At 38.9% G+C, this 11,285-nt stretch overlaps 1 protein-coding gene across 2 annotated transcripts in view; it reads left to right on the top strand.

Annotated features, from left to right (window-relative positions):
• The window catches only part of LOC115209745 (crossover junction endonuclease MUS81-like), a 63,346-nt gene extending 52,296 nt beyond the window's left edge, over positions 1-11,050 (top strand). For both annotated transcript variants that reach the window (XM_029778255.2, XM_036500947.1), the window contains 3 exons: positions 4,323-4,426; positions 9,162-9,245; positions 10,230-11,050. In XM_029778255.2, the coding sequence (XP_029634115.1) occupies positions 4,323-4,426; positions 9,162-9,245; positions 10,230-10,287 (246 nt within the window). In that variant the 3' untranslated portion in view covers positions 10,288-11,050. The remainder of the gene's footprint in view (positions 1-4,322; positions 4,427-9,161; positions 9,246-10,229) is intronic.
• The last annotated feature ends 235 nt before the right edge of the window (positions 11,051-11,285 follow it).

Raw genomic sequence — 11,285 nt, forward strand, 5'->3', positions numbered from 1 at the left:
GTACATGGACACTGACATTACACATCCAGTGGATCATGCTAGCTTCATTTCTTTCAAGCCTACGCATGTCCTCCGCAGTCACAGCCCATGTTTCACTGCCATGAAGCATGGCAGTTCGCACACATGCATCGTACAATCTACCTTTCACTCTGAGTGAGAGACCCTTTGTCACCAGTAGGGGGAGAAGCTTCCTAAACTTTGCCCAGGCTATTCTTATTGTAGTGGTAATGCTCTCTGAGCATCCACCCCTGCTACTAACTTGGTCACCTAGGTAGCAGAAACTATCAACTACTTCTAGTTTCTCCCCAAGGAGTGTAATGGAATCTGTTTTCTGAGTATCAATGGTGTCTATTGCCTCTGTGCATCTGCTGCACACAATAGCTATCTTCTCGGTTAATTTTCCTTTGATATTGCTGCACTTCTTATGTGTCCATAGCTTACACTGGGTACATCTTATGGAGTTTCTACCTACACCTTTTCTACAGATCGAGCAGGGCCACACACATATACACACACACACACACACACACACATATATATATATATATATATATATATATATATATATATATATATATATATATATATATACACATACATACACACACGATGGGCTTTTTTCAGTTTCTGCCTACCAAATCCACTCACAAGGCTTTGGTTGACCCAAGGCTATATTAGAAGACACTTGCCCAAGCTGTCACACAGTGGAACTGAACTCAGAACTATGTAGTTCGTAAGCAAGCTACTTACCACACAGCCACTCCTATTCAATAAATGCCCAGAATGATTTACCACCTAAAACTACAACATAAACTGTGACATAAACTGTAACTTATTGTAGCTACCTTTCTCTTTGACAATGGAACTGTTAACTTCTAAAATCCCTTGCTAGAAGTATACATCAATTCTTCCCTCTCTGAAGATGAAATAGACTGCTAATATATATTTCTTTACTACCCACAATGGGCTAAACATAGAGGGGACAAACAAGGACAGACAAAGGGATTAAGTCGATTACATCGACCCCAGTGCGTAACTGGTACTTAATTTATCGACCCCGAAAGGATGAAAGGCAAAGTCAACCTCGGCGGAATTTGAACTCGGAACGTAACGACAGACGAAATACGGCTACGCAGGTCGCCTGGCGTGCTAACGTTTCTGCCAGCTCGCCGCCTTATAGACTGCTAATATATGTAAAACTTATTTTTGTCTGCTGAGAAATGCACCATACTCCCACGTGTGCATCTGTTCTGGAAACAGTTGTAAGAAACTATCTTTAATACACTTTATTCTATTCTAACAACTCTTTTGTAACAGCTCTACAGTTATGTTTAAATATATAAATTCCAAGCTCTAGACTATTACCAATTGTCTGCCTTTTCATTCTTTCTTTGTTTCTATTATATTTTTGTTTTTGTATGTGTGTGTTTATGTTTGTTGCTTTGCATGCACAACAATAATGTTTGTTGACATTCTCTGTCAATAAAATCATCCTCTAGTCATACACTGTAGAAAACATAGTATAAAAATCCCTTACTTGAAAAACTGGTACGGCTTTGATGAAGATTTGACTGTTGTTTCTAGCAGGTCAAAGGTAGGAAGGTTGAAACGATGTCTTTCAATAAAATCATCCTCTAGTCCTACACTGTAGAAAACAGTATAAAAATCCCTTACTTGAAAAACTGGTATGGCTTTGAGGAAGATTTGACTGTTGTTTCTAGCAGATCAAAGGTAGGAAAGTTGAAACGATGTCTTTCAATAAAATCATCCTCTAGTCCTACACTGTAGAAAACAGTATAAAAATCCCTTACTTGAAAAACTGGTATGGCTTTGATGAAGATTTGACTGTTGTTTCTAGCAGGTCAAAGGTAGGAAGGTTGAAACGATGTCTTTCAATAAAATCATCCTCTAGTCCTACACTGTAGAAAACAGTATAAAAATCCCTTACTTGAAAAACTGGTATGGCTTTGATGAAGATTTGACTGTTGTTTCTAGCAGATCAAAGGTAGGAAGTTGAAACGATGTCTTTCAATAAAATCATCCTCTAGTCCTACACTGTAGAAAACAGTATAAAAATCCCTTACTTGAAAAACTGGTATGGCTTTGAGGAAGATTTGACTGTTGTTTCTAGCAGATCAAAGGTAGGAAAGTTGAAACGATGTCTTTCAATAAAATCATCCTCTAGTCCTACACTGTAGAAAACAGTATAAAAATCCCTTACTGAAAAACTGGTATGGCTTTGAGGAAGATTTGACTGTTGTTTCTAGCAGGTCAAAGTAGGAAGGTTAAAATGATGTCTTTCAATAAAATCATCCTCTAGTCCTACACTGTAGAAAACAGTATAAAAATCTCTTACTTGAAAAACTGGTATGGCTTTGAGGAAGATTTGACTGTTGTTTCTAGCAGGTCAAAGGTAGGAAGGTTAAAATGATGTCTTTCAATAAAATCATCCTCTAGTCCTACACTGTAGAAAACAGTAAAAATCTCTTACTTGAAAACTGGTATGGCTTTGATGAAGATTTGACTGTTGTTTCTAGCAGGTCAAAGGTAGGAAGTTGAAACGATGTCTTTCAATAAAATCATCCTCTAGTCCTACACTGTAGAAAACAGTATAAAAATCCCTTACTTGAAAAACTGGTATGGCTTTGAGGAAGATTTGACTGTTGTTTCTAGCAGATCAAAGGTAGGAAAGTTGAAACGATGTCTTTCAATAAAATCATCCTCTAGTCCTACACTGTAGAAAACAGTATAAAAATCCCTTACTTGAAAAACTGGTATGGCTTTGAGGAAGATTTGACTGTTGTTTCTAGCAGGTCAAAGGTAGGAAGGTTAAAATGATGTCTTTCAATAAAATCATCCTCTAGTCCTACACTGTAGAAAACAGTATAAAAATCTCTTACTTGAAAAACTGGTATGGCTTTGATGAAGATTTGACTGTTGTTTCTAGCAGGTCAAAGGTAGGAAGGTTAAAATGATGTCTTTCAATAAAATCATCCTCTAGTCCTACACTGTAGAAAACAGTATAAAAATCCCTTACTTGAAAAACTGGTATGGCTTTGAGGAAGATTTGACTGTTGTTTCTAGCAGATCAAAGGTAGGAAAGTTGAAACGATGTCTTTCAATAAAATCATCCTCTAGTCCTACACTGTAGAAAACAGTATAAAAATCTCTTACTTGAAAAACTGGTATGGCTTTGAGGAAGATTTGACTGTTGTTTCTAGCAGATCAAAGGTAGGAAGTTGAAACGATGTCTTTCAATAAAATCATCCTCTAGTCCTACACTGTAGAAAACAGTATAAAAATCTCTTACTTGAAAAACTGGTATGGCTTTGATGAAGATTTGACTGTTGTTTCTAGCAGGTCAAAGGTAGGAAGGTTAAAATGATGTCTTTCAATAAAATCATCCTCTAGTCCTACACTGTAGAAAACAGTATAAAAATCTCTTACTTGAAAAACTGGTATGGCTTTGAGGAAGATTTGACTGTTGTTTCTAGCAGGTCAAAGGTAGGAAGGTTAAAATGATGTCTTTCAATAAAATCATCCTCTAGTCCTACACTGTAGAAAACAGTATAAAAATCTCTTACTTGAAAAACTGGTATGGCTTTGAGGAAGATTTGACTGTTGTTTCTAGCAGGTCAAAGGTAGGAAGGTTAAAATGATGTCTTTCAATAAAATCATCCTCTAGTCCTACACTGTAGAAAACAGTATAAAAATCTTTTACTTGAAAAACTGGTATGGCTTTGAGGAAGATTTGACTGTTGTTTCTAGCAGATCAAAGGTAGGAAAGTTGAAACGATGTCTTTCAATAAAATCATCCTCTAGTCCTACACTGTAGAAAACAGTATAAAAATCCCTTACTTGAAAAACTGGTATGGCTTTGAGGAAGATTTGACTGTTGTTTCTAGCAGATCAAAGGTAGGAAAGTTGAAACGATGTCTTTCAATAAAATCATCCTCTAGTCCTACACTGTAGAAAACAGTATAAAAATCTCTTACTTGAAAAACTGGTATGGCTTTGATGAAGATTTGACTGTTGTTTCTAGCAGGTCAAAGGTAGGAAGGTTAAAATGATGTCTTTCAATAAAATCATCCTCTAGTCCTACACTGTAGAAAACAGTATAAAAATCTCTTACTTGAAAAACTGGTATGGCTTTGAGGAAGATTTGACTGTTGTTTCTAGCAGGTCAAAGGTAGTAAGGTTGAAACGATGTCTTTCTCTGTTCATGACTACATGGACAACTTCGAAAATTAAAAAAAAAAATTAGACAAAGCCATATTACATTGCAAGTGATGGTGACTGTATTTATTTATATTTGTCCATAGGTGTTAACAGTGCGTGAGATGTTTGGGAAACAGCTGCTTCACTTCCCCAACATGTCTGGAGCAAAAGCATTTGCTGTCACTGAGAAATGGCCAACACCTGCCAGGTAAGTGGTCTTGATTAATGATCTTCTTTTATGCTACAGGTGTGGCTGAGCACATCCATGGTTTGAGGCAGAGACATGGCAGTGTGGCTGAGGAACTTGCTTCTCAACCATTATGACCTCAGGTTCAAACCCACTGCATGGCACCTTGGCCAGGTATCTTCTTTTATAGCTCTGGGCTGACCAAAGCCATGTGAATGGATTTGGTAGGTAAATGGAAACTGAACTAAGCTCAACACATATCTATCTATCTATCTATCTATCTATCTATCTATCTATCTATCTATCTATCATCTATCTATCTATGCATTTATCATTATATATATGATTCAGATGAATATGGTACTTAAGTTGAGGCACCAGAATTTAGTACGGATGCCCATACAATTTCAAAGTAAGGTGATTAAAATCAAAATAAGTAACAAGGATATCCAGAGGTCATGCATTACAATCTTTTCATGCAACTCCATTTAAAAGATTGTACTGCATTACCTCTGGATATCCTTGTTGCTTGTTTTGATTTATATATATATATATACATACATACATACATACACACACACATACACACACACACACACACACACATACAAACACACACATCATCATCATCATCATCATCATCGTTTAACGTCCGCTTTCCATGCTAGCATGGGTTGTACGGTTCAACTGGGGTCTGGGAAGCCAGAAGGCTGCACCAGGCCAGTCAGATCTGGCAGTGTTTCTACAGCTGGATGCCCTTCCTAACACCAACCACTCCGAGAGTGTAGTGGGTGATTTTATGTGCCACCGACACAGGTGCCAGACGAGGCTGGCAGACGACCATGCTCGGATGGTGTTTTCTTATGTGCCACCGACACAGGTGCCAGACGAGGCTGGCAAACGGCCACGCTCGGATGGTGTTTGTTACGTGCCCTCAGCACGGAGGCCAGTTGATGCGGTACTGGCTACGGTCACGTTCGGATGGTTTTCTTATGTGCCACCAGCACTGGTACCACAAGGATACAAATTCCATTGATGTTCATCTATTTTGATTTAATGTTTGTTTTCCATGCTGGCATGGATTGGACAATTCAACAGGAACTGCCAAGTCAGAAGACTGCCCCAAACTCTGCTGTCTGTTTTGGCATGGTTTCTATGGCTGGCTGTGCTTCCTAATGACAACGACTTTACAGAGTGTACAGGGTGCTTTTTGCATGGTACCAGCACCAGAGTGTGTGTGTGTGTGCATCCTTGTCCTAACATCATTTGATGGTTGTCAATGAGCATCACTGTTATACAAGCTATGCAGTTCATTTCAGTCTTCCATGGAAAAATCTTGGAAACAGGTGGACAAACACTCCCTGTGGCAGGTGCCGCAAATGTAGCGAAGACTTTGCCTGGCTGGTTGTAATGTCATACTTTCTTGTTGACGTCTTTTCTTGTCTTTCCATTTCTCCTCTCTCTCCCTCTGTCACTCCTTTGTGTTCCCTCTTTTACGGTATGTTGCCAATCTCCAAGGTTGCCGGCAACTGCTTCCCAGTTGCTAATATTGATGTCGCAGGCCTTCATATCCCTTTTGCAAACATCCTTGTATCGTAAGAACGGTCTTCCCACAGACCTAGTGCCCCCAGCAAGCTCTCCGTAGAGTATGTCCTTGGGGATTCTGCCATCCTCCATACGGCTAACATGTCCAAGCCATCTCATACGTCTTTGTGTGAGGAGTGCAGACATGCTTGGTATTCCTGCTTGCTTGAGGATATCTTTGTTGGGGACATGATTCTGCCATTTGATGCCAAGGATTTTCCGGAGGCAGCGCAGGTGACTTGGTTAGTAGAAAAGGCCTCTTCATCCTGCTCCAAAAAATCGGATGTCCACCAAAGCTGCTGAAGATCATCAAATCTTTCCATGTTGATATGCAAGGCACCATACAGCACAATGGTTCAACATCAGCCACCTTCCAAATAAAAAACAGGGTAAAGCAAGGTTGTGTCCTTGCTCCTACATTATTTGGCATCTTCTCGCTGCTGCTGTCACATGCCTTTGAGACATCAGATGATAGAGTGTTTCTGCACAGTAGAAGTGATAGGAAACTGTTCAATCTCTTACGTCTGCATGCCAAGACCAAAATCAGAAGCGTCCTGATCAAGGAGATGCTATTTGCTGATGCTGCTGCTCTGGTATCACACACAGAAGAAGCCCTGCAAAGGTTCATCAACTGTTTTGAGCAAGCATGTAGCAACTTTGGCTTAGTTATCAGCCTCAAGAAGACCAACATCATGGGTCAGGCTACATCGGACATCCCAAACATACATAATGGAGACCACAGACTACAGGAGGTGGAGAAGTATTGGCTCTATCATCACCTACAACCTATCCCTTGATGCCGAGCTGCTGTAATGGCCCAACTCTCCAAACGGGCATGGGACAACAATAAGCTGACCAACACCACAAAAATGAAGATTTACCAGGCATGTGTACTTAACACTCTACTGTATGGAAGTGAGACTTGGATGCCATACACACGCCAAGATCATCGCCTAAATATATTTATATATATATATATCCATGTGTGTCTTTGTGTCTGCATTTGCCCCTCCCCCCTCCTCCATCCATCACCACTTGGCAACTGGTGCTGGTGTGTTTACATCCCTGTAACTTAGCAGTTCAGCAAAAGAGAACGATAAAATAAGTATTAGGCTTTAAAAAAATAAATCCGGGGGTTAATTTGTTTGACTAAAACCCTTCAAAGCAGTGCTCCAGCATGGCCACTGTCAAATGACTGAAGCAAGTAAGAGAATAAAATACAGTCAACCTTGATCGACCAAAGCTTTTATAGTAAAAAGCTTTGGTTCGTTCTTTGAATCCCTAATCATGTCCCTTTTGCAAAGTATTTGTATATACTTTAATATTTCACTTAGGCTTTGCAATACTAATAGCCGGGTATAAGAACCCAATGTACATATGCATCAGAACGAAGCATCAGTCGACTACAGAGTAGTAATTGGAAACTGAGACGACAAAGTAATAGACTGTTATGTTATCAACTTCATTAGCTTGCAGCTGTTTCTACTATAAGGTGCAATACACACATAGTTGAGTGCTTGAGTATCACCCTATAGCTTCATCAGAACTTCAGACACACATACACACACACATATGGCATTCTATAAAGACATGCTGTAAAAAGCTACAAAATTACAGTATGTTGCCATTAATGTAATTTTAGCCAACTCACAGGCTATTTGCAACACCAGTGATTTGTTAATCACTGTTTTTCTATATAACTGTAGAGGGTAAATTTGTCTAAGCATGTAGTTGGCAGTGGATTGAATACATGCTACTGATGATGGTCAAGGAAGTAGAAATCTAGACTTGGCAATTCCACTGCTGCTTCTGTCGGATACTTTTCATCTGCTACTGATTCACTCGTGTATTTTTTTAATACTATGTGTCTATATAAGATGCTGTCCCAACCTGAGATGAATACTGCAATTGTTCTGGCTCTCTACGGCATACCCATATTAAGTAAGGTTATACAGAATGGTATTTTGAAGGCAGCAAGCTGGTAGAAACGTTAGCACACCGGGCGAAATGCTTACCGGTATTTTGTCTGCCGCTACATTCTGAGTTCAAATTCTGCCGAGGTCGACTTTGCCTTTCATCCTTTCAGGGTCGATAAATTAAGTACCAGTTATGTACTGTGGTCGATGTAATGACTTAATCCCTTTGTCTGTCCTTGTTTGTCCCCTCTATGTTTAGCCCTTTGTGGGCAATAAAGAAATAAGAATGGTATTTTGAATTAATACTGCTTCCATTTGTCTACTTCTTCCACGGGTTCCCTCCACAATTAGAAACCAGTACTTCTTTATGCAGATGTCCTCATGTGATGCATATGAATGAGGACAGCTGCATAAAAAGTGCTGATTTCTAATTGCAGAGGGAACCTGAGGAAGAGATAGACCCAGAAAGACATGGGACAAGTTTGGTGAAATTTGGTCTTCGGTTGTTGAGTATCATGGAGGTGATGACAAGTAACCAAGACTTCTGGTGATATGCTGTGCTTGAGAAGACACATCAAGTTAAATGAAATCATGGTCATGGCCAGTGCTGGTGGCACATAAAAGGCATCCAGTACACTCTGTAGAGTGGTTAGCATTAGGAAGGGCAACCCGCCATAGAAACCGAGCCGAAATAGACTGGAGCCTGGAGCAGCTTTCTGGCTTACCAGCTCCATTGAAGCCATCTAACCCATGCCAGTATGGAAAGCAGATGTTAAATAATGATGATAATGATATATATGTGTGTGTGTGTACTCTTTTACTTGTTTCAGTCATTTGACTGTGGCCATGCTGGAGCACTGCCTTTAGTCGAGCACATCGACCCCAGGACTTATTCTTTGTAAGCCTAGTACTTATTCTATTGGTCTCTTTTGCCAAACCGCTAAGTTACAGGGACATAAACACACCAGCATTGGTTGTCAAGCGATGTTGGGGGAACAAACACAGACACACAAACATATACACTCACACATACATACATATATATATATATATATACACATACGACAGGCTTCTTTCAGTTTCCACCTACCAAATCCACTCACAAGGCTTTGGTTGGTCCGAGGCTATAGTAGAAGACACTTGCCCAAGGTGCCACACAATAGGACTGAACCCGGAACCATGTAGTTTGTAAGCAAGCTACTTACCACGCAGCCACTTCTATGTATGTATCATTTCTTGCTTATTTTATATTGCAGTTTATTTGAAGCTTATAAAGCTTGTCCAGATAAAGTCAGTCAAGAGCAGATGCTGAATAACATTAAGGCTGGAAAAACTAACAGGTATTTGCTAATTTTTATTTATTTTTTTTTTTTTACTAGTTTCAGTTATCATATTGTGACCTTGTTGGGGGCCCCACCATCTCGGTTTTAAGTTATTATATCCCCACCTCTACCCACCATTCTTATGTTAGTCTACTGTTTATTTTATCGGGTAGCTAAGTTACATTTTATAATACAACACGGGATTTCTGACTGGTAGAAACCATTCATCATAACCATTAATGTCCATTTTCCATGCTGGCATGGGTTGGACAGCTTAACAGGAGCTGGCATGGCCAAGGACCAGACCAGGTGCCATAGTTTGTTTTGGCTTTGGTTTCTACAGTTGGATTCCCTTCCTAATGCCAGCCACTTTAGAGTGTCCTGGGTGCTTTTTACGTGGTACCATCGTCAGTGCTTTTTATATGGTACCATCACCAGTGTTTTGTACATGGCCTCAGCTCCAACACTTTTTACACGGCTCCTTGATGTGATAAAAAACACTAAAAGGGGTAAATAGAGGCACAAAAACGTTTGTCAAAAATTTATATTATGTAACAATTGAACAAAATTTGTTTCAGTCAAGCATTTCTAATGTTCCAATCTCATTCTGAGATTTAATTATGCTTACTGTTCGTTTTTCGACATCAGTGGCAGACGCCATTAGAAAAACTTATATATGTTTGCAAAGCAGCCTTCACTTTCATCGCTACCTGATGGTTACCGCCCGTTGACGAGGGACAACAATCCTGAAACTAGTTCGAGTGTATCACTCAGGCTTGCGAGGAAGGGATGGCCTCCCTTTGCAAATACTCCGAGGACACTGATATTGTGTCTAGAGCCAGCTAGAGACGAAGATCTCTTGGGGCTATAAAGCTACAGTAACACCCCCTCCCCAATGTGGTTAGCCATGATAAGATGGCTTCTATACTTTACACTATCGAGCGATTACTGTTTCAATCTCATTCTGAGATTTAATTATGCTTGTTCAATTTTATCTTGCAGAAACTTTGGTCCTGTTCTGAGCAGAAAAATTCAACAATTTTACTGTCCAGATGATTGATAATATTTGAATATGTTGATGATGACGATGATAACCTTTACATCTGTGAATTATATTGTACAGGTGATTTATATATACTGTACCTGCACAACTATACCTGAACAGGTGATTGATAATATCAGAATATATTGATGAAAATGGCAACTTCTACTTCTGTGGAATATATTCAGCAATTTGTACTGTACAAAATGAGCGATATTATTTGAATGTACCAAGAAAAAATGGAATGTCAACATAATTTAACAACTGTGCTGTACAAGTAATTGATAATTGAATATCATGTTAAAAATAATAATTTCTACACCTCTGGATTATATCCAACAATTATACAGTAAGTAGTGATACAGATAATTGATTTATTTGAATATATTGATGAACCTGGAAACATTTACATTTGTGAATTATATTCAGCAATTGTACTGTACAAACAATTGATATTTCAATATAGTGGGGGAAACAGTTACATGTACAACTGTGAATTATTTTCAATGATTGTACTGAACAGGTTATTGATAGTATTTAAATATATTGATGAATATGGTAACTATTACAATTCTGGATTGCATTCAATAATTCTCTCGGAATTTTAAGTGTTATAATTGGACATCATTCAAGTATGGAATAGAAATTGAAACTTATACAGTTGTTTTATCAGATTGTTGCCTGTGAAAAGTACCCATCTGTACAAGAGATTACAATAGAAATTTAAATTTTATCTACGTTTTTAGCAAGAAACCAAAATAAATATTTTGTTGGTTTTTTTATCCCATTTTGTATCCCATTTTACAAAACTTTCTGAGATTCTCTTGTACTAATTAATGGTTTCAAATTTTGGCACAAGGCCAGTAATTTCAGGGGAATGGGTAAGTTGAATACATCAACCCCAGCATTCAACTGCTTGATGCAGGGGCTGCCTGATGGACAGAAATACCGATTTTATGACACCTTCTTGCAGACTACCTCATTGACGAATGACGGGGATCTTCTCTTTGTGGCTG

Source organism: Octopus sinensis, linkage group LG3 (assembly GCF_006345805.1).
Source record: "Octopus sinensis linkage group LG3, ASM634580v1, whole genome shotgun sequence".
NCBI classification, from domain to species: domain Eukaryota; kingdom Metazoa; phylum Mollusca; class Cephalopoda; order Octopoda; family Octopodidae; genus Octopus; species Octopus sinensis.